Source organism: Nannospalax galili, unplaced genomic scaffold (genome assembly GCF_000622305.1).
Source record: "Nannospalax galili isolate Female #2095 unplaced genomic scaffold, S.galili_v1.0 scaffold342, whole genome shotgun sequence".
NCBI classification, from domain to species: Eukaryota; Metazoa; Chordata; class Mammalia; order Rodentia; family Spalacidae; genus Nannospalax; species Nannospalax galili.
This window is the reverse complement of record NW_008349359.1, coordinates 2,494,561-2,520,357: the sequence shown is the minus strand read 5'-3', so window position 1 is coordinate 2,520,357 and position 25,797 is coordinate 2,494,561. Positions and strand designations below refer to the sequence as shown.

General features: G+C 45.1%; 2 protein-coding genes across 8 annotated transcripts in view; both read left to right on the top strand.

Annotated features, from left to right (window-relative positions):
- Positions 1 to 8,684, top strand: part of Ttbk2 (tau tubulin kinase 2) — a 170,168-nt gene extending 161,484 nt beyond the window's left edge. For 4 of the 5 annotated variants that reach the window (XM_029570228.1, XM_029570227.1, XM_029570229.1 and 1 more), the window contains one exon: positions 1,964 to 8,684. In XM_029570228.1, the coding sequence (XP_029426088.1) occupies positions 1,964 to 2,426 (463 nt within the window). In that variant the 3' untranslated portion in view covers positions 2,427 to 8,684. The remainder of the gene's footprint in view (positions 1 to 1,963) is intronic. The other variant, XM_008846835.3, reaches the window with a different exon arrangement.
- Positions 8,685 to 11,288: 2,604 nt separating this feature from the next.
- On the top strand, positions 11,289 to 25,080 carry Cdan1 (codanin 1). Of its 3 annotated transcripts, none has more exons than XM_008846833.3 (28): positions 11,289 to 11,418; positions 11,622 to 12,103; positions 12,310 to 12,513; positions 12,710 to 12,879; positions 13,000 to 13,113; positions 13,196 to 13,274; positions 13,927 to 14,047; positions 14,373 to 14,482; positions 15,024 to 15,113; positions 15,714 to 15,789; positions 16,280 to 16,485; positions 16,797 to 16,917; positions 17,270 to 17,416; positions 17,572 to 17,738; positions 18,052 to 18,139; positions 18,354 to 18,443; positions 18,625 to 18,679; positions 18,883 to 19,016; positions 19,107 to 19,210; positions 19,429 to 19,587; positions 20,262 to 20,325; positions 20,505 to 20,583; positions 20,761 to 20,909; positions 22,325 to 22,432; positions 22,516 to 22,579; positions 22,706 to 22,887; positions 23,559 to 23,666; positions 24,297 to 25,080. In XM_008846833.3, exons 1-28 carry the CDS (start codon positions 11,329 to 11,331, stop codon positions 24,420 to 24,422), a joined length of 3,687 nt encoding a protein of 1,228 aa, XP_008845055.1. In that variant the 5' UTR covers positions 11,289 to 11,328; the 3' UTR covers positions 24,423 to 25,080. The 3 variants fall into 3 exon arrangements, 2 of the variants coding, with proteins under 2 accessions (XP_008845055.1, XP_017657081.1); XM_017801592.2 differs by having other exon boundaries at positions 12,307 to 12,513; XR_003851669.1 differs by lacking the exons at positions 22,706 to 22,887; positions 23,559 to 23,666; positions 24,297 to 25,080 and having other exon boundaries at positions 12,307 to 12,513; positions 20,761 to 20,862; positions 22,516 to 22,534.
- The last annotated feature ends 717 nt before the right edge of the window (positions 25,081 to 25,797 follow it).

Genomic DNA, 25,797 nt, shown 5'->3' with positions numbered 1-25,797 from the left:
ATACTTCTGTATTTTATATTATGGTTAGGCAGGTCCTTTCAACACTGTTTTTGTTAAGAAAGTCTTGCGGTGCCCTAGTTTTTTGGGTTTGTGTAGGCTTTAGTATCTTGGAAGTTTATTATTTTACATAGTATGAAGTTTTTTACAAGGAATTGGTAATATCCCCATGCTCATTTTCCCTAAGACATGAAATCTTTTTGGCTCCAATACTCTTTTCCTTTCCTTTGCCTATTCCTTTGCTGCATACTTAAATTTTTTTATATGTGTGTATGTGTGTGGTGTACATGCATGTGCTTACATGTGTGTGTGGGGGTGCTTGTGCTCATGTGTCTGCTTGCATGTAGAGGACAAAGTTGATGTTGATGTTTTCCTCATTTGCTCTCCACTTTATTTATTTAGGAAGAGTCTCCCATTGAACCTAGAGCTTGCTGATTCAGTAGTCTAGCTAGCCAGTGTGCCCTGGGGAGCCCTTAGTTCTGCCTTCAAGTGCTGGGATTACAGGTGGTCCTCATGCCTCCCTGGCTTTTATGGATTCTAGGGATCCAAATTCTGGTCCTCATGCTTTCTCCACTGACCCATTGCCCAGCTCTGTACCTTAAATTACCTAGTTTTATTAATGGAAGGGCCTTAAGGCCCTTAATACTGTATTATTTAGTATTGCCATTAAAGTATTCTTCTGGAGTGCTTCATAGTTTATAAAACAGCTTTCTATCTATACTGCTTTATTTGATTCATAGGCCAAACCAGAAAGACACTGAAGACAGAGAAGCCCATGTTACTTATGGGAATACTGTCTGACTTTCAAGTGCCAGGGTCCATACTCAGTGGTCAATATGAGTGGCAGTCAGTCCCTACCTCCACCTCCAGCCTCATCTAACCTATTTCTAGGCACAAAAACTGAGGTCCAGAGAAGCCAGTGACTTCAGAGTTTTATTGTTTTGTTTTTTGGTTTTCATTGTTGTTTTTGTTATTTTGAGACAGAGTCTCCCTGTAGCCCCAGCTTGCTTAGAACTCACTGTGTAGACCAGGCTGATCCTGATCTCACAGATCTCTGCCTGACTCTGCCTTCCTAGTGCTGGGATTACAGGTGTGAGCCACTATGCCTGGCTTCTTTTGGAAAGTATTAAATGAGGTTGGAATATGGTATATTTATATTTCTAGCTTTTGCTATTAGTAAGTATAGTTGACATTGAAGATAGATTGTGGGATACAATGTTTGCAGAATTCTTGTCCTAGCAGTCTTCCTAGTATGTCTTGTTTTGTCTCATGTGTTAGCATGCTAGAGATAATTTGTAACATTAAAAATTAGAAGGGCGCATGCCTTTAGTCCCAGCACTCAGGAGGCAGAGGCAGGTGTATCTCTGTGAGTTCAAGGCCAGCCTGGTCTACATAGTGAGTTCCAGGCCAGCTGGGGCTACAGGGAGACCCTTTCTCAAAAAGACCAAAAAAAGACAAAAAAAAAAAAAAAATTAGAAGGGCAAACATGCCATAGGATGCTAAGAATGCCCATCATTAAAGTGCTTCTTTGTGGCAGACATTCCTCAAGTACTTGTGTTACTACTACATCAGATCTTCTTGGTGACCCTGGGAGACAGTGTCTCCATGGGAAGCTAGGAGATGGCACATACCTGTAATCCCAACACTTGGGAGGCTGAGACAGGAAAATCTCAAGTTCAGGGCCAGCCTGGGATACAGTAGGGTTTCTAGGCCAGTGTGGGCTATATAGGACCACTCTGTCAAAGGAAACAAACATTTTTTTTTAAGGAAAAATAAATATACCTAGCAGATGGTAATTTGTCCAGGGTCATGAAGAGTGAACTAGTATATGAAGAGTGACTTTGAATCCTGTAGTGTACTTTCTGGTTTTGACATACCTCATGCACATTATGACTTGGGATACTGTGACTTGTAGGCACACTTATAATGAATTAAAATGAAAATAATTCTTCTTTATTTTTTTAAGGCTGCGCAGATACAAAGTCCTAGGGAGTAGTAACTCAGACTCAGACCTTTTCTCTCGCCTGGCCCAAATTCTTCAAAATGGATCTCAGAAACCTCGGAGTGCTACTCAAAGTAAGAGCCCAGGATCTCCTCACAATCCAAAAACTCCACCCAAGAGCCCAGTTGTCCCTCGCAGGAGTCCCAGTGCCTCTCCTCGAAGCTCGTCCTTGCCTCGTACATCTAGTTCCTCACCATCTAGGGCTGGACGGCCCCACCATGACCAGAGGAGTTCGTCCCCACATCTGGGGAGAAGCAAGTCACCTCCCAGCCACTCAGGATCGTCATCCTCTAGGAGGTCCTGCCAACAAGAGCATTGCAAACCCAGCAAGAATGGCCCAAAAGGATCTGGCAGCCTCCACCACCATTCGGCCAGCTCTAAAACCCCCACAGGGAAGAGTAAGCCAGCCGGTAAACTCAGCAGATAGGAGCCAGGTTGCATCTTTAGGAAAGGTGTGAGATTTTCCTCGTAGACCTGATGCATGTGTGTCCCTGTGCTATTTCAAACAATCCGTGTTGATCTTCTCTTGCAAAAGAAACATGATCAGTTATTTATAAGAAGACATAAATATATGCTAAGGAATTACCTAAGGCAGGTAGGAAGCAGATCAGGAGTCAATGCCTTTGCATAGGAAGCTGCAGTCCAGCAAAATCCAAGGGGGAGAAACTCATTAAATGAGCTTTCAGTTTTTAGCTGCCTTTGAAATAAAGTTGAGAGCAGGAAATAGAATGGTATCTTAAGGGGTTTTGCTTAATTTTTTAAGCCTCTGCTCAGAGACTGTGTTGTGAAAATACTTGATATTTTTACTTAAAACTTCCCAGCCTTGGAGAATAATTGCTCAGATATTAGAATATATAAGGAACTGTTGCCACGAAACTACTACTCAGATATATTTGGTTTGTATGTTTAATTAGTGTCTTGAGAATCTGTACCTTTATTCTGCCTCATTTGTAGTATCTTCCCTGGGTTTTATTTTTTTTAAGTTCATGTTTCTTACCTCTTAACAATACATCTAATATGTGTTTCAACAGCTCATGCTGAGACTTTAAAATCCACTTTTATTTAGTCAGATCCTCATATTTTTCTTTGAGCAATCTTTCTTAACTCAGTACATTTTTTTTCTTTTTCCTTTCTTTTCTTTTTTTTGTGACAAGGAAACAGAAACTTAGGAAAGAAATGTCCAACTAGAGCTGTCTTTTACAGGCTTTGGTGTTTGGAGAGGAGGACAGATAGTGGGACAGTGTCCTTCCAGGTGGAAGAATGCTATCATACCTGGGTACCTTTCCTCCTTGTGGAAGGAAACTGACTGAAGGAGACTGCTTCCTTCATGTCTTTCTATATCAGCCTCAAGATGGTACTAGGAGAAACAGCACTTTGGAATGTGACTTAAACTTTTAGAGATTTAGAACGAAATTAAGTATGTTAATGAGGCTTAGAATCTTTGGATTTTTATTTTGTACATTTAGCCAATAAGGAATATCTGGGGAAATTTAAGCTAAACATTTTTCTTTTAATGTTTTGTTAGCTGGTTCTTGTTTTTTCGTTTAATAGTTGGGCTTCTTAACCTGATTTCCATGTAATCTCAATTTATAAAGTTGTAAGGATGATTGTATTTGTTCTAATTTCAGTCTCCTGTTTGCAGGAATCAGGCAAAATTAAGGAATCCCAGACTTTTTAAATGGGCTGTTTTATACTCTGTAGGTGTTTTGTGTGATTAAAAAGTATTGAGGTCAGGTAAATTGGTCTGCTTGCTGTTGAAATTTGCCTTCTAGCAAACATCTGTACTTTCTCTTTGACCTTGCGTTGCTACCAAACCTAAAACAGTTGAATTGGGGGGGTGGGGGGGAGAGAAAGAAATTTGTTTCTTCACCAAGTGAACATATTCTAATGCTGCATCAGAGCTGCCCTCAAGCTGCACTGAACTGAACTTGTTCTTTGTGTTGAGCTTTTTAACAAACTCAGAACACTATATTGAGACATAAAGTGTCCCATAAGAAATGTAGCATAGTATGGAATCTTAACTTCTCTCCAGTTTCAAGCACTACAGAGCAATGCAGTAGATAAGATATATTTACTGTCTATCTAATACAACTGTATATTGGAAAACTGATCCTTGTGTACAATATTGTATAATAGTTGCTATAATACTATGTGCATGTCCTCATGGTAAATTATATAAATATTTATAAATATAGAGAGACATATGCTTATATATACTCATTCTTTCTCATTCTCCATTTGTAATTTCAAGATCACAGATGATGAGCTTCCTTTTCTATTGCGTGCCTCGTGTGCACTTGGGCATTGCCTGTCTTCATTCTCTGAAAATATGTTCTTGGCATGTGACATCTCAGATTCTTCTTGCCTAACTGGTGTACAGTGCAGGGGTTGGCAGTCCTTTATCAAGCCAAGAAATAAGATACTTAATTTTCATTTAAAAATTATTTTAATAGGGGGAATTATTGGGATATGCTTGTAATACTGCTCAAAGATTACTCATGTTAGCCACATAGTTCTGGTTCTGACATTATGGTTAGAGTGGATAGATGGGTATTATAATTATGATATAACTGATTCTTAAAACATTTCCTAAAAGTTGCCTCTTTATGTCACTTTTTTGAGGGGTAAGTGGGGGTGGGATATGGGATAATTAAGAAATGATCTTTTTTCTGTTACATTAGCTAAATAATGCTAAAAATAATGCTAGCTTTCAATACTGACCTCTCTAATCAGAGACGTCTAATCAATGTGCTGATAGTAACTAACCATTGAAGAGCTGAGGAGCTCCAGCTGTGTGTGTTGCTTTTTCTTGCTAGAGTCTCTGCTGGTTGTCAAAACCCAAGGTGATGGCAACAGGGCACCAGATGGTTTTTTTTTCTTTTTTTTCTTTCTTTTTTTTTATTTTTTTATTTCTCCCAACCTTTTAATGTGTTGCCTCCTTTTCTATATGACATTAACAAACTCATTAAGATCCAGAGACAAACAACCTCATTATGTGAGCATTTTATATTGCATGTAAGGAAAAGAATTAACCAAAGATGTTTCCACTCTGAAGAAAATAGACTAATATTATCTTATTCATCTATAGGTCCCTTTATTAAATACTGTCCTGATTTAGAGAGATTGACTTTACAGTTAAAAAAAAATAGTTTGTGTTTTAGATGTTACATTTCTTTCAAGTTAAAAATAGAAGTTGAGGGCCGGGGTTGGTAGCCCAAGCCTTTAATCCCAGCACTCTGGAGGTAGAGGCAGGCAGATCTCTGTGAGATCGAGTCCAGCCTGGTCTACATGGAGAGTTCTGGGCCAGCCATAGCTTCATAGTGAGAACCCATCTAAAGAAAATAAAAAATTGGCAGCCTTAAGTAGCACTTTTGACTGTTTCTGTTTTCATTTTTAAAGTATGATACAGAGAATCAAGCTATTGTTTTGGTTTGGCTTTTTAAATTCTTTATTTGGATTTTTTTTTTTTGTCTTTTTTTTGAGACAGGGTCTCCCTGTAGCCCCAGCTGGTCTGGAACTCACTTTGTAGACCAGGCTGGCCTTGAACTCACAGAGATCCACCTGCCTCTGCCTCCCAAGTGCTGGGACTACAGGCGTGCTCCACCACGCCCAGCTATTTCGGGGTTTTTATTGATGGCATTTCAGATTTCAGTCACAGATTATCCAAATAATTGTAAAACAGTTTGACTATTTAAGATGATGAACATGGCCAAAATTATAACAAAGTAGTATGGGCAGGAGTTAGGTCATCTGGGAAACAAGTGCCTCCTGGTTTCTTCTATCAGAACAGGTAAGCAAGTCACACCTGCCCTTACCCTTGTCTAGTCCTTGGACTACTCTGATGGAGCAGAAAGTAGAGCAACAGTTTAGCTCCTAAGTTTAGGTAGTGTTGCTCCTGAATTATGCTGACCACAGGCTCTATGAATTGCTTGAAATACTAAAATCATACCTAGTAATCTTGCACAGCCTAAGGTATTTAACTTTAATGGATAGTAAACAAAAGAGAAATGGGATCATATTCAATTCAACACAAAGCTGTAGTCAGTAGTCAGGCACTTATCACACACTCTGGTTGTGCAAGCTGGCCTTGCCAACAGTAGCAGAGTTATGGTTAGTTTTTTGCTTGTATTCTTTGCAATGAATGTTTTTGGCAAAGGTTGCCAAGTTAATCAAGGTCTAAATAAGTAGCAAAAGGTAAGAGACCCACTGTCCTCACTATCTACATGCTTTGCTTTAGACACTAAACCACTGGGTGCTGGTTCATTGTTCTACATGTGCCACTTCCTCTGTTGTATCCCTGGCCACTGTGGGAACTTGAGGGGCTTCAGCAGGCACAGGTTTCCTCCCAGCCACAAATTCCTAGGCTGTTTCTGAGTTGTATCCACTCTACAAAGAAAAAGGTGTGCATTGCCGCATGTTTTAAAAACTTAGATCAGATAATTAAATCATCATGAGATTTTTTACACCCACATAACTTTGAAAACCAGGTGCCTTTTCCCCAGGGGCAGAAATTTTTACATTCCTAATCTAACTTTAGGAATTGGCAATAGGAGAAACAGGACTCACAATTCAAACTTTTAGTGGCCTAAAGAAAAATGCATCTTGAAAATGCTATCCTAAAATATAATCTAGATTTAGCCTTAGAGATCAAAGTTCTTTATATTTTAAAAACTTCTTAGCTAGGCATGGTGGCTGATGTTTCCAATCGTGACACTCAAGAGACCGAGGCAGGATTGCTAAAAGTTTGAGACCAACCTGTGCTACATAATGAATTTAAGTCCATCCTGGGTTACAGTGTTAAGACACTGTCTCAGAAAAAAACAAAACAAAACTTTTCACTCTTTTTTGAATTTAAAATTTTTAATTTTATGTGTATGAGTGTTTTGCCTGCATGTATGTAAGTGCACCACATGCACGCAATGCCCCTCAGAGACCAGAAGAGAGTGTCAGATCCCTTGAAACTGGAGGTTACAGTTGTTAGCCATCATGTGGATGCTGGGGATTGAGCCTGATTCCTCTGGAAGAATAGCAAGTGTTCTGAACTTCTGAGCCATCTCTCCAGCCGCAAGAATTTCTTCTTTTAGCATGTCATGTGTATGTACTTTGGGTTTAAGTTCTTTGCACTCACTTTTTAAAATCTGCCTTTTCCCAGTTTTGTGTACTTTGTCGTCAGTGTGTTGGAATTTTATGGGGAGAGATAATTTAGCAACTGTTTTACTGAGGTGATACTTGTAACCTGCTGCACTGTTTAACTTCCTTGGATTTGCTTCTATAGACAATATATTCTTAGAATAGCCATTTAGGATTTAATACAAATGCATTATAAGATTAAGTCATGTAATTATTATGGTAGCCCTTACATGCCAACAGATACCCAAGTTAGGAAGCCTCCGCAGTACATTTTTAGGCCTTACGGAGGGAATTGGGGCAATTCTAGGACTCAGACAATATGGGAGATGTACCTGGGAAACTTCAAGTGGTTATCAAGGCATTCCAGTTCCTGTCCTCACTACTCCATAAAATCTGTGTGTATCTTGAGAATGTGTGAATAGATTGGAAACATCATATTTTAGGTATTTCCATATTTTGGCCATTTCTCTGGAAATTTGAGAAGTTTAACATACTCTCAGCCTTCAGAATTGTGTTACCCATCAACATTGCTAGCTAGAAGGGTAGGAAGTATGTAGAGAATTCCTATAGTTCCCGGTGACTCCCCAGTGTGGGACAAGAGCCCTTATCCACTCAGGGGAATCTGGAACTCAACATTTCAACCCCTGAGAAATCTCTGGCTCAATAAGACATTTTCTAATGTTATTATTTGCTCTCTGCTTTTAAAATATGTTAAGCTTGCAGTTTAGTTCTTGGTGTAGAGATTTGCACCAGAAAATTAAAGTGACAGTTATCACCTCATGGTTTCTCAAGACATGAACAGCAAAGATTCACTCAGTAATGATTTCAGTATTTTCTCACATCCAAGTACTAACCAGATGGCAAAGGCATGTTTAGGATGATATGGCTGTAGACTGGTTTGAATATTTCCCTATACTTTGTTCAATCCTTGGTCTTAAAGAAATGTGTAACAGAAGTGAAGCCTTACTGCTTATAGCCCTGTACAACTTAACAGATGTCTGCCTTTTCTGATTGCAGGTCATAGTATGGGCATGGTATATAGACTGGAGATGCTGACCATATCTGCTGAGTACCTTGAACCAGAGGCTTTAGATCAACAATAGGATGAATGAGGCAGATCTTTGAGACCATAAAATCACAGAATTTGCTGATAGCATAATTTTATGCTAACAATGAATAGGAAATTTACCTCCTTATAGTAGTTTAAATTTTTCATATTATATGTATGTGTGTGTTCACCTATTTAAAAACATTGAATAAGCCAAGTTTTTATGCAGACTCCCCTTGACCTATGATGCTTTTTAAAACTCAAAACACAGCCTTTAAATCCATGAAAATCTATTTGCATCACTTGACAAAACTTGAATTGTATCCAGGTGTTTTTCACTTATCCGCAGCAGTCAACAAGACTACCAGAGTTTGGCTGTGATTTGTTTTAAAGAGTTTTCGAGGGAGAAGAAAATTTTGGAACTTTTTTTTTTCAAACAATTTTATTAAACTATTCAATTAGTGAAATTAGTTATCTAGGTTAAGAAGACTTCAGAAATTATAGGAAGATAAAAAACCTGGAAATGAATTTGTAGTGAGTGGAAAAACTTAAAACAACATTTTTATATATATCTTTTTTAAAGATAAAGGAAATCTAGCACTAGGCCACTTGGGAATTGGACTGTATTGGCTGCAAGTGTGGTGTGTACCCGTAATTCAGTTTGGGAAATGGAGATTGAAAGATCAGGAGTTTAAAAGGTCATCTTCAGCTACATAGTGAGTTTGAGACCAGCTTGCCAAAAAAGAAGCTAAACTAAAAAGATGAGAGATTGGATAGTGTGGACTGAGAAAAGAAACCAGCCCTTGATGACCCAGGCATGAGCCCCTCGCCTTTCCCTGATGTGCTGTTCTTCATTCCCTTTTAACTCCTTTCCTTCTTTACAGGTTCCCAGCTTTTAGGGAAAGGAGGCACATCTAATTTTGTATTACATGTTAAGATAAATGCTGAAAGCTTATAAGCTATTGGCAGCTGTCATATCAGATTCAGCCATAACCTAGATTCTCTCATTGAACAAGACCAATGAGTTAGGAGGTTACTTTAGCCTATTGTAGTACTGTTCTTCCTCTTCATGAGCTCAGAGATGAGAAACTGCTCTTTGAAATTCCAAGGTATTGCAATGTGTCCCTTTCCCCTCCACGCATCTTCCCTTTTTGTGTTTTTGCTCAGGCAACCAAGGGCATAGAATATTGACAGAAAAACATGGAGTGCTTTTGTATAGGCCATCTGTACATAAAAGTGTAATTATTTATTTAATTTTTCCATTTGTACCATATTAAAGCTTTGTACAGTGTTTTAAGTTCTGTTTTAAAATTATTTTGTATTTTATTTTTATAATCTAGTAATAAAACATTCAGTCCGCATGCAAACTCTAGTTCTATTTGTGTGATGGTTTGGATTTCAAAAAGTGGGAAATATTTCTTAATAAAATTTTGAATGTGGCTGGGTGTGATGTTGCACACCTTTAATCCCAGCACTCAGAGGTGGATCTCAGTGAGATTGAGGCCATCCTGGTCACATCAGCTGGGGCTACAGGGAGACTGTGTCCTGAAAAACCAAAAAAAAAAAAAAAATAGTTTTGAATGTGCTAGAGATGACATGATTAACTGGAGCACCCTGTTACAGTAAATGCAGTTCACCAAAGCCAGGTGTGGTGGTATACACCTTTCCCAGCACTTAGGAAGTAGAGGCAGATGGATCTCAGAGATCCAAGCCAGTCTGGGCTACATAGTGAGTTCCAGGCCAGCTGGGATTACAGGGAGACCCTGTCTTAAAGAACAAAAAAATGCAGCCTACCAGTGACCAAGAAAAAAGCACCCTGGGCTGAGTAGCAGAATAGAAACTAGATGAAAAGCATGGTTCAGGGGGTATGAGGGGTTGTGTGAGTCTCAGATACTGTAGCCCAGGCTGGCTTCAAACTTGAGATCTTCCTGCCTGTTTGCATAGGGCTGGAACTGCAGGTAAATGCCATTAAGCCCAGCAAGGGATTCCTGCTTCCTCCACTCTGACCTGTAAGTAGGTGATCTTCCTTAGAACCAGAGGAACCCAGGAGGAATTCACAGGGACATGACTTAGCTCCTTTGACCTGGAGGAGTATTAGCTGTTATGTTTTCCTCAGCCTAGATTCCCTGTCTTGATTTTTTATTGAGGAGCAATATCCAAAAAACTGTCTCATATTTTTCAAAATAAGACTGGGCTGGAGAGATGGCTCAGCGTTTAAGAGCACTGACTGCTCTTGCAGAGGGCCTGGGTTCAATTCCCAGAACCCACATGGCAACATAAGACTGACTGAAGGTGTAGCCCAAAGGTACAGCATGGTACCCAGCTTGTTCTAGCCCGTTTTTTTTTTTTTTTTTTTTTTCCTTTGGGGGTGGCGGTGCACGACACACAGCAGAGGAAAATTTAAAAAGACCTTAAGAAATGGCTAAATCTTTCAGAAGCTAATGATTGAATAAGCTTATTGACATCTCAGAAGTAGCTGAAATATTAATCTGAAGTAAACTCATTAATACAATGGGCAAGGGCATAAATACTGTTCCAGACCTGTGATACTGTGTGTTGGGTGGCCTGAGACCCTTTAAGGGCTATGATCTGGGCTTATAAAAAACTTCTCAGCAGTAATTCTGTCCTTAATTGTCAGTTGATGGAGACTGCTGGAAAGCTTGGCCGAGGGTGAAAAGTCAGCCTTTGAGACAAGGTTTAGGCGTTTACTCACTTTTCGGTTGTGGGAGGGGGTGAATCTACAAACTCAAGTCTTGGTTGGGGGGAGGTGTTCTAGCAGATGTCTGGTCTGAGGGCTGGTGTCAGAGTTGTTTGCCTTTCCTGTCTGGGTGCTCTTTCAGACTCTGGGTGTCCCCTGGCCGAGTCTGCTTTGCAGAGGACACGGTCCTCATTCAAATTGCTCCTTAGGCGAGGCAAAGGCCTCACCAGCACCTTGCAGGCCTGGGATGGAGTTGGGCAAGGTGGCGGGCGCGAAGGACGCTGAGCCTTCCCGCGGGCCCCAGCCAGAGCCCCGCCGCCGGGCCAGGCCTAGCCCAACAGGCCCCGCCCTGCCCCGCCCCATCTTCCAACGGTAGCTCCCAGCGCAGGCCCCGCCCCCCGGCCCAGCGGCGCGTTGGCGCCTGCGCAGTAGCCTCGGAGCGCCCAGTCCGGGATGGCGGCGGTTTTGGAGTCGCTGCTGCGAGGAGAGGTGTCGGTCGCGGCCGCCGTGCGGTGGGTCGCGCGCAGCACCCGGAGTTCGGAGGTAACAGTGCTGACACGCCCTCAGGCCTGGCTGGAATGTGCTTCCCGCGGGAGAGGACGCCTCTGGTCCCATCTTCCAGGTTGCCCCGGCCGAGGGCGCCCGGCTGGGTACCGCGGCCGGGCTGCGCATCCTGCGGCCCCAGCTGCTGGCGGCCCGGGCTGTCAGCTCACCCTCCCGCCCCTTGACCTCTGCTTCTCCCTTAGGACAGCTCCGCCGAGGCGGCCGCGCTGAACTCACTCCGGCCTCTGCGGAAGGAATTCGTGCCGTTCCTGCTGAACTTCCTGAGGGAGCAGAGCAGTCGCGTCCTCCCACAGGGTCCCCCTACCCCCGCCAAGACCCCGGGCGCCTCAGCAGCCTTGCCAGCCAGGCCGGGTGCCCCGGTGCGGGGCGGCCGCGGGGCGCGCAGCCAGCTCTTCCCTACGGCCGAGCCCCTCAGCACCGCGGTCGAGGGCGCTCTGGCCCGTCGTGGGGGCCGCAGGCGGGGACCGGGGCCATCCCGCGAACGTGGAGGACGGGGTCTCGGAGGCCCAGAGGAGGGGGCCAGCGGCGAGAGCCTGCCCTGGGCCGGGGCTCGGAGGCCTAGGGGCTCAGGCAGCCCCGGTAGCCCCAGGCTCTGTGATCCACCAAACCTCAGCAACTTGGAGGAGTTCCCTCCTGTAGGCACGGTACCTCCTGGCCCTGCAAGGTGATCCTGGAGATGGGTGGCAGACTACTCTGCTAGGGCAATCAGTAAAGCAGGGCCAGGTGCTCCCCAGCAGAACGTGGGAAATGGTTAGAAGGTGGGGGTGAAGTAACCACAGTAGTGAGGAGTTTTTGAGGGGCTCAGCTGTTGTGGAGGGAGTGACGTTTGAAGATAGAAATTCGAGAAAAACCTGTGACTATTCCTAGCAGGACAAAGCCTTCTCGGAGGATCAACCCAACTCCGGTGAGCGAAGAGCGGTCACTTTCCAAGCCCAAGACCTGCTTCACCTCACCCCCAATCAGCTGTGTCCCCAGTTACCAACCCTCAACCCTGGACACTAGCCCCTGGGGCCTTGGCCTTCCCCAAGGGTGCAGAAGTCTGCAAGAGGAGCGGGAGATGCTCAGGAAGGAGCGGTATGGCTTTGCCGCCACCTGTCAGCTTCCTCCCTGTGGGGCACCTGCAAGGGCTTTTTTTCCCCCCAGAAATTGATTTCTCCCTTGGGAATTCTGGGTTTGCTTCCTGGGCTGTTGATGTCTTCTCTGGAGGGACCTGAGTGAATGTCACTGAGAAGCCAGGCTGAGTAATCATGACGTCTCTCTGCTCACATAGCTCTAAGCAACTGCAGCAGGCACCTACCCCTGCTTGTCCTGTCCCAGAATCTGGGTCTTCCATCCCCAGCCGGACAGGAAGTCTCACAGCAGAACCTGCTGACCCTGCCAGAGTGTCTTTTCGTCAGCGCTTGGAGCTGGTAGCCCTTATCTACTCTTCATGCATTGCTGGTGAGTGAGAGCAAAGGGACCTGCGATGGAAATAGTTGCAAACTGTGGGCTTCGGAATGAGGCGTGTAGAACCTTGGCTCTGAATAGTCCCAATGCCTTGGGATTTCTTTTTATATCCAGAGAACCTGGTCCCAAACCTTTTCTTGGAGCTTTACTTCGTCATTCAGCTCCTTACTGTCCGGAGAATGGTGGCCACCAAGGACAGTGACTTTGAATCAAGTCAGGGTGCCTTAGGTCAGTAAGCAAGCCTCATTTTGAGAAATGCAGTCTGCAGGTGGGATAGTTCTTAAGTAACACTTTGTTGTTGTCCTCCTAGATTCTCTGGAAACACCCCTGTTCCAGAGCATCCACGATTGTGTCTTCTTTGCAGTACAGGTTTTGGAGCATCAGTTTCAGTGAGTTTTCCTGGCTGAGGCATTTGGGTCTTTTATTCTCATTGTCTGGTTCTCTGGCCATTTGGGGTGCATGATTGTGCTTAACATAGGTGCATTGACCCTAGACCTTTCCCACCCATAACATTCAAGACTATGAATTTATCCCCTAAAAGAATCAAACAGCTGAGCCTGGTGCCACAGGCCTGTATTCCCAGCTACTCAAGAGGCTGAAGCAGGAGGATTACAAGTTTGAGGCCTGCCCAGCGTACAGAGAGTTCAAGGCCAGTCTGGGAAGTTTAGTGAAATGTAGTCTCAAAATTAAAAAAAAAAAAAAAGGGCGGGTGCGGGGATATAGTTCAATGGAGCACTTGCCAGCTATGTGCAAGGTCCTGTGTTCTAGCCCCAGTACCACCAAAACAACAACTAGACCTGGCAGCTGATCTTTAGGTTTATGGCTAATGGTCCTAGCTTGTTCCCAGCTCTATGAGGTCTCATTTTCTCACCCTTTGCCTTCATCATTTTAATCTTTGACCCATGATCTTGCCATATATATCTGGGCTTCACACACCTGTTTCATGCTTTAGATGTGGTTTTTGTGTTGCGTAGGTACCTGCTTCCTATGTGTAGTCAGTCTGTGTTCCAGTCTCAATCAAATATGCTCTTACCCTTGCAGAGTTCTTTCCTACCTGGACAAAGGGACCTTAAAACTTCTGGCAGAGAATGAGCGGCTGCTGTGTTTCTCACCAGCTCTGCAAGGTCGCCTTCGAGTTGCTTTCGAGGGCAGTGTTGCCAAGGTAGGAACCCCAGCTACTAGCTCTGACATAGCCCTTCTTAGCCTTCATAAATTCAGGTTACCTATTCATGACAGGTTAACTCTGGTTAAGAATCATAAGGGTGTAACTGGGCGTGGTGGCACACACTAATCCCAGCACTTGGGAAGCAGAGGCAGGTGGATCTCTGTGAGTTTGAGGTCAGCCCGGACCACATAGTGAGTTCTAGTTCAGCTGGAGTTACAGTGAGACCCTGTCTCAATCCCACCACCACCACCAAAAGAATAAGGGGTGTTCTAGGTATGATTCCCACAGTCTTTATTTCCTATTGTTAACTGCTATGTTTTAGGTCTCTCTGATGATACCACCCTCTGCTCAGGCTGTCTCATTTCAACCAGAAACCGACAATCGTGCCAACTTCTCCAGTGACCGAGCCTTTCATACTTTTAAAAAACAGAGGTGAAAAAAGGGAACTATTGGGAATAGCCAGCCATTTTGTTTTCATAAAACTAGGAGTTTGGTGCTAACAAGTGGAGGGTTAGTACCACCAGGCCCTTCCTGAAGACTTTGGTTTCATTCTGTTTCATGTCCACAGGCTTAAATCTCTGAACTAGCCATCTTAGGGTCAACTTTCACTGTCTGCAGAAGCCTATGATATGGTACTGCTATATCTGTAACATTGTAGAGAACTGTGGAGGTTAAGGATTGGGACTGTGGGTTGGCCTGGAAGTGGATTAAAGGTATAACTGGGGCTAGAGAGATGGCTCAGAGTAGTTAAGAGCATTTGCTACTCTTCAGAGGAGCTGAGTCCAGTCCCCACATTGGGTGACTCGTTACTGCCTGTAACTCCAGTTCCATGGGATCTGGTGCCCTCTTCTGGCCTCTGTAGGTAGCCACACATGTGCACATAAAAACATGCGGGCATACACGCATATACATAAATAAAATGTATTTTTTTAAAAGGCACCTAGCTCAGCTGATCAGGCTGCCTGTCTTTCAGGGATGTGTTCTATGAGGTGCTTCGAGAATGGGAAGATCACCATGAAGAACCCAGTTGGGATTTTGAGAAGGGGTTAGGTAACAGGATTAGGTGGGTACTCTGCCGCTGCTCAGCCTGTCTCCTTGCTCTGACAGGGAGCAGCAATTCAATGATGTTTGGGGTGCTGATTGGGAAGAAGGCTCTCCCTCACACCTTCCAGCCCACAGCTATTTCCCTTGCTTTTCCTCAGTCTCTACTCATTAATAACTCTGCCTGAATTCAAAAAGAATTTGTCTAGCTCTTTGCACTCCTCAGTGCCTTCTACTTGTTCTGTAATGGCAAATGCTTGGGAAAGTACAAAGCTCATAAATCCAGGTTGCCCAAGCCTCTAGCACAATGACTCCAACCTCTGTTTTCTCCATCATCTAGCTTGAGCAAGTCTGATAACTTTGTGTAGGCAAATGACTAGGCTATAGTACAAGTATCCTCTGTTCCTGTTTCCCTTTCACATTGGTCATGAAGCTCACTGGCACGCAGCATGGCCTGAATATGTAAGAGGACATTTTTTATTGGTTAAGTGTATCTACCCTTGAGGGATCTTGTTGGGGAGGGGAATGTCTCTTTGCCACTTGGCAAAGGGTCATTTAAGTCTTTGGTAAATTGCTTGAAGATCTTTTCCTTCTCACAATCTGTTTGCCTCTTATTCCTTAGAGCCATGATGAGTCAACTTTCAGCAGCCTGCAGCCACAGCCACTTTGTTCGGCTTTTCCAAAAACAGCTTCTCCAGGTAATAGCTGCAGAAACGACCAGCAGATGTTGTGGATGGTTAAGTAAAGGATGGCACTCCGGACCAGTTAGATAGCCAACTGGGTTCTGGCTGAAGTTTGAACAGCAGTTTTACAAACTCAATGAACAGGGAAGAAATAGAGCGCTCTCTGAACTGCCTTGGACCTCATGCCCTTACCCGGCCTCTTACTTCCTTTTCTTAATTGTGCTGTGGTAGAAAGGGGGCTTAGTAGTCAGGCATCTTTCTTTTCAAATCCTAGTTTGAGTGACCTTCAGTGAATGTTTAACCTTGCAGTTGTAGTTTCTTCACCTTTAGAATAAGAAAATTATCTTTTTTTCATAAATGCTTGTGACTTTTTTTGAAACCTAGGGCCTTGCTCATGCTAGGCAAGTGTTTTACCACTGGGCATCCAAGCCCATTTTCTCCCAATTTTGCTTAGTCCTTCTCTCTTACTGGTTTTACACTTCTTTCCTCCCTGTTGATATCTCAGATGTGTCAGAGCCCTGGCGGTGCTGGAGGTATGGTCTTGGGTGAGGCTCCAGATGTGTTGAATATGCTAGGAGCTGACAAGTTGGGGCGGTTGCGACAACTACAAGAACGACTTGTAGCCCCTCAGAGCAGTGGAGGACCTTGCCCACCCCCTACCTTCCCAGGCTGTCAAGGCTTCTTCAGGGATTTCATCCTGAGTGCCAGCAGGTAAGGGTCCCCTCATGTCTCACAGAGAGGGACCAAAGCCAGGCGAGGATTGGTTTCCCCAAAGGGCAAATCTCTCTCCTTTAACTGTGCCTAAGATTGGATGTGCCTGGGTTGGACATGCCTAGAAAGGATCTCTGGCTCCTCCCATTTATATTTCCTGGCTCTATTTCACTCCTCATTTTTTGCTCCTCAGCCTCCCCATTTACTTTGTGAATCTTTTCTGTCTAGGGGGCACCTCTTTTCTTGATTCTGGTTCTTTATGCGTCTCTTCCAGTTCTTTTAAATTCTTTTGCTCTTCCCTCCCTTGAAAGCTTCCAGTTTAATCAGCATCTTATGGATAGTTTGAGCTTGAAGATCCGGGAGCTCAACAGCCTTGCCTTGCCTCAGCATGAGCCTGGTGATGAAGATGGAGAATCAGATGTGGACTGGCAGGTTAGAAAACATAGAATAAGGGGCTGGAGAGGTGGCTCAGCAGTTAAGAGCACTGACTGCTCTTGCAGAGAACCCAGGTTCAATTCCCAGCACTCACATGGCAGCTAACAACTGTCCGCAACTCCAGTTCTAGGTGATCCGATGCCACCTTCTGACCTTCTCAGGCATTGCATGACATGGGTGCACTTACAGACATGCAGGCAATGCACTCATATACATAGAATAAAAATAAATTAAAAAAAAAACATAGAATAAGGGAAATAATGGGATCTAATATAGGAAGGAAGGGATTTTAAATTGTTCCAGAAAACTTATGCTAAGAACCTTTTGTTTCCCTTGATTCTTCACGCAGGGTGAACGGAGACAATTTGCTGTAGTACTTCTTAGCCTCAGACTTTTGGCTAAATTTCTGGGCTTTGTGGCTTTCCTGCCATACCGAGGGCCTGAACCACCTCCAACCCGTGAGCTTCAGGACTCCATTCTGGCCCTCAGGAGTCAGGTGAATGGGTGGGAGATCTGGGTAAGGAGGGAGGCAGGTGGCCCAAGAAAGTGTGGAGCCTGACCAGTTTCCTTGACTGTTCTGGAAACCTGGAAGATAGAGGGCATCAGCCAGCCTCTTCCAAGGACCTGCTTATTGAACCCTGACTCTTCCAGGTCCCTCCTGTTCTGGATGTACGGACTCTACTGCAGCAGGGGTTGTGGGCCCGCCGGGCAGTGCTCACTGTGCCCTGGCTAGTGGAGTTCCTTTCCTTTGCTGACCACATTGTCCCCTTGCTGGACTATTACCGGAGTGTCTTTGCTCTCCTGCTGCACTTGTATCGGTGAGTAGAGCAAAACTAAGATTGGCTTAGACCTGCTGTTTATAAAGGGCCTAGAAGTCTGTACTTCCTGTGTGGTTCCACAGCCATAGCTGAGCCTCAGGAGAGGCAGGACTTGCTACACAGACAGGCTGTTGACAGTTGTTTGCCATTCTCTTGGCCCTTTCCTGTCTCCTGTTGCCCGGCTAAGAAGGAATGGCAGATGCAGCAAGTCTCATTGAGATCTGGTTACTTATTCAACAGTGCCTTTTAGTTCTGCTTTCAGAATTTCATCCTTTGGCACTAGGTCTGTTCACATTCTCTGTTTACCTTTTAGGAGTTTGATCTTATCACAAGAGAATGAAGGGGAGATGTGCTTCCTGAACAAACTGCTCCTGCTTGCTGTCCTGGGCTGGCTTTTCCAGGTGGGCAGATGGATGGTCTGGATAGGGTAGGGGGTGGTTACTGTAGCAGAGACAGGAAAGCGTTGGTGTCTGAACAAGGTAAGGGCCACAAAAAGGTTCTGAGAGGGATGGGCATTGCCGTGGCTTCAGAGGAAGACTGCTTGACTTTGGCCATATGAGATCAGAAAATGCGATGAAATTTGGAAGTGCTATGGAACTCTGACTCTCTTACTAGATACCCACAGTCCCTGAGGACTTATTCTTTCTGGAAGAGGGTCCAGTGGATGCCTTTGAGGTAGACATACCTGCTTCAGAGCGTGGTTTGGTGAGTATTGGGATTCAGCCAGAGCCATGTGAGCCTCAGAAATCAAGTGAACTGAATGAAAAGGCCCAGCAAGACACAAGCTAGGGAAGACGACGTCTGCCTGATTCTCCCATTTCTGGGCATATGAGAGGAAAGGACACTGCTGGCCTCACCCTTTCAACCCTGTCCTGTTCTTCCCTAGGACAGTGTGCCTGTTGTGGACCAGCAGCTGCTGTATACCTGCTGCCCCTACATCGGTAAGCATCCCTGTCTTCTGCTACAGTCTATGGTCCGTCCCTTCATGGAAACCCAAGAGGGACCCCAAGGCCTGATCCCTCAGTATATTGTTTTGTCTTCAGACTCTCCAAGTACTTTATCCTCTCTGCTCTACAAGTCCACTATGTTTGAGAGGATGGGAAGAGGGTAATTTTGGAACTAAGAACTTAAGATTCCTCTGCAGGAGAGCTCCGGAAATTGCTGGCTTCATGGGTTTCGGGCAGCAGTGGACGAAGTGGGGGCTTTGTGAGGAAAATCACCCCTACCACCACCACCAGTCTGGGAGCCCAGCCTCCCAAGACCAGCCAGGGGTTGCAGGTAAGGGCAGAGAGTAGGGCAAAAGGGAGGCTTCTTGTGGACGAGGCAGAAGGAAGACCTCACGGTGCTGCATCTCTTCTTCTACCCCAGGCTCAGCTTGCCCAGGCCTTTTTCCACAACCAGCCACCGTCCCTGCGCAGGACTGTGGAGTTTGTGGCAGAAAGAATTGGATCAAACTGTGTCAAACATGTCAAGTAAGAGTGGGGTGAGGGTCCTAGTCTCAATCCCTTAACACATCCCTGCTTTGAACTCTTTAATACCTTGTTAAACTGAGGAAAATCACCTGGGGGAGCAGGAATGCTGAAATTGTTTACATTCTTTGAACGAAGTTCTAACCAAATTTCCTTGAAATTGCAGCCCCTTTCCTCTTCAACAATTCCAGTTACCCTAAACCTTTCTGTCCCTGCTACAGGGCTACTCTGGTGGCAGATTTGGTGCGCCAGGCAGAGGTACTTCTTCAGGAGCAGCTGGTGACACGGGGACAGGAAGTGGGAGATCCAGCCCAGCTGTTGGAGGTCCTGTGTTCTCAACTGTGCCCCCATGGGTCCCAAGCATTGACCCAGGGACGAGAGTAAGAACTTTCGGTCTGCTTGAACCTTTTCACTCCCTGAAGGCTTTCCTTGGCCTTTCTTCTTTTTCGTTTTTGGTTCTATTAATTTTTTATTTCTTGAGATAAAGTCTCTGAAACTCAGGCTGGTCTCATGGCAACCTTACTTAGCCTCCTGAGTGCTGAGATTACAGGCACAGACCATCATGCCCAGCTTCCTCTTTGCTTTTGTTTTTCCATCCATTCTTGCTCCTTTCACATTCCTTTTGCTCCATTTCCTCTTTTCTCTCTTTTTTTCTTTTGGTCTTTTTGAGACAGAGTCTTCCTGTAGCCCCAGCTGGCCTGGAACTCACTCTAGACCAGGCTGGCCTTGAACTCAGAGATCTGCTTGCCTTTGCCTCCAGAGTGCTGGGATTAAAGGTATGTGCCACCACACCCAGCTTTTCTCTTTTTCTTTTTTTCCCCTTCTCTGAAGGCTTATGTCTTTGGACATAAAGTCCAGATATTGAATTGGGAGTATGTATAATGTAGGGCTAATGAATAGGATTCTCCTTCGTCCAGCATCTGTGGTAGGGCAGGAGAGTGAACAGCTCTGCCCTCTCAAGTAGTGACATGGGCCCAGTATACTCCTGTCATTTCCTTCTGAGTCAGGCTACAATATCTAGACTTCACTGACTGTTTTCTCTGCCATTTTTTAGGTTCTGCCAACGGAAGAGCCCCACAGCTGTGGAAGCACTGCTTCCAGAGGAGACCCCAGCCGCTGTACGTAGGAAGGAAGCCTGTACCTAGCTAGCAAGCCAGTAGGCCTGCGTGCATGAGTGCATGTGTACACATACCTGTGTGAGGCTGCTGAGGGTAGGGTGGGTCCTGGACTGTGGCATCCATTGTTGTACCACCCCCTTTCCTGAGGTCCTTGACTCTGCAGTCCTTCTGTGCTGCAGGTTCTAAGCAGTGCAGAGAATATTGCTGTGGGGCTTGCAACAGAGAAAGCCTGCTCTTGGTTGTCAGCCAACATTACAGGTAAGGTCTAGTAGGGAGTGACTGAACCAAGTTTGAAAAAGTGGACAGGTGGGGTTGTTGGGCAGTTTGTTGGAGATCAGATGAGCCAGTTGGAACCAGTGAACGGTGTGGGTTGTGATGGCGAGCCCATGTAGGAGGGAGCACTCCAATGACTCCATTTTGTTCTCTGCCTGGCAGCGCTGATTAGAAGGGAGGTGAAAGCAGCTATGAGTCGCATGCTACGATCCCAGGGTCCTGAGCCGGCTGCCCGGGTGGAGCGGAGGGGCTGCTCCCGAGCCTGTGAGCACCATGCTCCCCTCCCCTCCCACCTCATCTCCGAGATAAAAGTACACAGCTACCCTACTCCCTTTGGCTTTCCCACTCCCTCTCCCTGCTGCTTGTTTCTTTTTTCCCATCAGCTTCAGGATTTGTATAGAAGCTTTGTGTTTTGTCTGACTGGTTTCTGTTTCATTCATTACTGAATGGGATCAGGTAGAGCAAAGCTGAATTGAATAGTTTTCCTAATACTTTTGTTCTGGAATCATCCACAAAGTTAGAGCTAAAGCATTTGACTAAATGTATATGATACAGATGGTAATGAATGGCTGTAAAGTATAAGGGGAAAGTCTCTGAAGGGCAGTCCAGTATCTGGGCATGATTTCTGTAGTATTCTTCCACATCAGAGATAATGCTTGTTTACTTATAGGCACTAAGAATAAACTATCAGTTCTAACTTGATTAAATAAAAAAAAAAATTTGCTGGGCATGGTGGCACACTCCTTTAATCCCAGCACTTGGGAGTCAGAGGCAGGCGGAACTCTGTGAGTTCAAGGCCAGCCTGGTCTACATAGTTCCAGGACAGCTGGGGCTACAGGGAGACCCTGTCTCAAAAAGACAAAAAAAATCAGACTTGTTAGGCCTGGTGGCACAGGCCTATAATCTCAACTCTTCTGGAGGCTAAGGCAGGAGGTCACAAGATCAAAGCCAGTCTGGGCAGCTTAAGTGAGACCCTGTCTTCAGAGTGTAAGCCCTAAGTTTAATCCCCAAGTACCTCAAAGTAAGTAAATTCAGATGTCATAGAACAAGAGCCATCAAATTGCCCATGGTCCAAATTGAGCCTGCCATTCATTTTTATAAATGTTTTATTGAACACAAGTACATCCATTTGTATATAAATCATCTGTGGCCATTTTTGTGCTACCAAAGCAGAGATGAATAGTTGGAACAGAGAATCTTTGTAGTTCACAATGTCTGGCTCTGCCCCAGAATAATGGTCTCAGAAAAAAGATGTGAAATAGGGACTAGGAAGCAACACCTAACCGTGGATACTGTGTAGGAGAGGAAAAAGCATCAGGCTACTAGATAGTGTTCTCAATATGCAGGGGATTTCTGTTTGAAATCTGAACTCCCTGGGGAGATGAACAGAGAAGTGTGAGAAAAATGTTCAGAGTCTAGATAGGACAATTTCTCTATATATTTTAAGATGCCCTATAGATGTTGGTTAGGTAGTTCTGTATCTGGGTGGGTGACATCTCTTGAGCTCTCTAGCAGCACACAGTCCTTTGGCTTGCCGCTTGTTTATTTCCCTTTGGGTTGCCCATAATTGCTTATCCTAGCTGTGCTGTACTGCCTGTGCCCCAGCCCTAGAGACACCTTGACCCAGTTGCTTTACTGCCTTTACTGCTTCTCTCCACTTGCCGGTTCCCAACCCAAACCAAGTTTCTAGCAACCTGGCATGAGGTGTCAATATTGCTCTCTACAGGATGTGCTCTCCCTGGCTGTGGGGCCCCGGGACCCTGAGGAGGGAGTTTCCCCAGAGCATCTGGAGCAACTCTTAAGCCAGCTGGGCCAGTCACTGCAGTGCCGCCAGGTAAGACATGAGCCACATTGGCCCTGGGCCAGTCCTCACAGCAGTAAGAATGTTGTTCATGTCTTCCCTTCTTTTCCCCATAGTTCCTGTGTCCAACTGCTGAGCAGCATCTGGCCAAGTGCTCTGTGGAGTTAGCATCCCTCCTGGGTAATGGTCCTTTCCCATCAAATCCTTTGTAATACATTATGCCAAACCCCAAGGTTGGATACAAGCAAGGTTAGGAACACAGAGCTTTTCCATTCCATAAAACTTGGTTTTGTACTCTTCCTGCAGTTGCAGACCAGATTCCCATCCTAGGGCCTCCAACACAGCACAGGCTGGAGCGAGGACAGGCTCGAAGGCTTCTGCACATGCTGCTTTCCTTGTGGAAAGAGGACTTCCAGGGGCCAGTTCCACTACAGGTGCTACTGAGCCCAAGAAATGTGGGGCTTTTGGCAGATACTCGGCCCAGGGAGGTAAGTTGGAGGCATAAGAAGGCTTCTTAGCCTTCTGTAGTCTGGGGGTGGGGGGTCGTTGAAATAGGGTCACATCTGTAGTCCTTGCTGGACTTGAACTCAGCATTCCTCCTGCCTCTGACTCCCAAGTGTTCATATTACAGATGTGAGCCACCATGTCCAGCTTTTACAGTTATACTTTTTGTTGGGGGGAGGGTTATGGGGGAGTCTGGTGTGAGTGCATGCAGGTACACATGTGTGCACGTGAGTAGAGGCAAGAGGTCAAAGCAGTGTCTTTCCTTAATCACAGTCCACTGAACCTGAAGCTCATTTATTAGCTAAGCTGGCTGGCTAATAAGCTTCAGGGATCTGCCTGTCTCTGACTCTCTAGCACTAAGGTTACAGGCATGTACCACCATACTTAGGTTTTGTATGGGATCTGAACTCAGGTCCTTATACAGGCACTTTACTGTATCTTCTCAGCCCTGCAGTCATGCCAATTCAGCACTCCAGCCCAAACTTCATAAGCTGCTTTGTTTCCTTTATTATTTTCCTGCTCCTTACTAAAACAGACCCCCTTTGTTTCAAGTTCCCTCTTCTCAGCAGCTCAGTCCTTTGAGATCTGAGTTTGGACCAGTTTAGGGTGACTGTAGAGTTCTAACAACTGTGGCCTTCTCTGTGATGGTTTACAGTGGGACCTGATGCTGTTCCTGCTTCGGGAGCTGGTAGAAAAGGATCTCATGGGACGGTTGGAGATAGAGGCCTGCTTTGGCAGCCTTCGTGAAGCCCAGTGGCCAGGGGTAAGGAGTCTTCATGAAGAGTGAATATGTATGTCCCAATATATGTGTGTCTCATGTGTCCTAAAGGACAGCAAGTGATGGGGCCAAAGCTTTTTGTGTTGTGTTTGAGACAGTGCCTCACTATGTAGCCCAAGCTGGCCTCAAACTTGCATTCCTCCTGCCTGCTGAGATACCACCTGTTGTAGGCTCACCATGGCTGGCAGCTAACTGCATTTTAGTCAAGTGGCTTCAGGACTAAGCAGCGGCTACTATGTGAGGGACTCTCAGAAGACGTTTAAAGGCAAGGGAAAGCAGTTGGAAAACAGCATGGCACAGTAAACTTAAACTTCAAGTGAACCTCAGCTTATATTTAAAATATTTTTGTGATTCAGAGCAAAATAGTACCTATAAAATGAAATTAATACTATATTCCAGAAAGATGGTAAAGTTTCCTATGAAGCTTAAACCTCCCAGACTGGCAAGCCAAGGTTTGTTTATGTCCATTTCTACATAGAAGGCATTTTGGGAAAAATAATTGAGTAGCATGGTTGTCAGCTATTGGCTATTTATCTGCTAGGGGCTTGTCTGGGATTGATCTTTAGGAAGGATAGACATCCAGAATCACATTTGTCACCTTTTCACTTATTCCAGGATTTCTCAGAAGAATTAGCAACACTGTTTCGCCTGTTCCTAGCTGAGCCTCATCTGCCAGAACCTCAGCTGAGAGCTTGTGAACTGGTGCGACCAAACCGGGGGACAGTGCTGGCCCAAAGCTAAGGCTGAGAAGTAGCCCTGCTTGGCATCTCACCAGAACCTGCCTTCTGTGCCTCAGGAGGAGGCTCAAGAGCCACTGCAACCCTTGCTGGGGCAGGAGTAGCCAGGTTTGTAATCAGGCTTGCTGCTCATATGTGAAGGAAGGGTGTTGCTAAGGAGCATCCCACGGACTGGAGGCTCGCCACCCGAGTCCTAGAGGAAGGAGAGCCTGATTCAGGGTTACAGTGGAAAAGCCTAGAGACTCCAGTTCTGGAGCAGAAGGGTTAGCATCCAAGGGATTTCTCCCTTAGATGCTAAATGAAATACGTGTGGGCTGGTCAGTGGGTTTTCAAGCCTCAACTTGCTGCTATCCCAATCTCTTAAAACTGTGGTTCTGGGAAATCATGACAGTGGCAAAGGACTTCTGCTTAACTTGTGAGGAAAATTAGCAAAACATGGATTTGGAAGTCTACATTTTCTCGCCACCAGGAGTTGGCCTTCCACCTCCTTAAATATTCACAGCAGATAAGGTAGGACTTACCTGAGTGAAACTTAGTCTTACCATGGCCCTTCACCTCTGTGGCTGGTAGTCAGTCTTCAGACCTTGTCTCTATTCAGGGACCAAGCACAGAGTAGAAAATTAAAAGTTTGGGTTTTTTTAAAATAAAACTTTGAAACAAGGGCTCGATGACTATTCTCCCTTGCTTTCCCCTCCTCCCCCCCTTCAGGAGGTGGGCTTTGGATTGGGATGTCTAGTGGTTGGGTCTATACATTGCAATGAGCTAGTTGCCTTGCCTTTTCAGGGTACCTGCATATCCCATGCAGAGAAACAATCACAGGCTCAGAAGCACAATCTGCTATGAACTATTGCCAATAGGACATCTCCTGTGCAACTCCCTTTCATTTGTAGGAGAAAGGTGTAGGCTAATGTGCAGTTTCCACTCATATTACTCCCTGCTATCCTTGCCAAACCACATATAACTTTGGTGATGCTTGTTTTGTTGGCGCTGGGATGTCTAATTTGCCTCAGAACTTGAGAGTAAAAGTACACTTCTGGATTATAGTTGTCAAGGCCTCCTCGGTATAAATGAACCAATGATTTTTAAAAAATTTTGTTAGATTTGTGTATGTGCACAAAATATGTCAAAGTGCACATGTGGAGGTCACAGGACAACTTAACAGGAGTCTGTTGTTTTCCACCATGTGGGGCCCAGGGCTCAAACTCAGGTTGTCAGGTGCTGAGCCATTTTGCCAGTTATTTTTAAGGAGGAAAATATTACCTTGATAATGTATACTGAGTTCATCTCTGTACAGATCTTAACTCCTGAAGAAAGTCTTACTCCTCAAGAAAATACGAGGTACTATCTGTGATACTCCTGAAGCAGCTTGCAAAATCTGC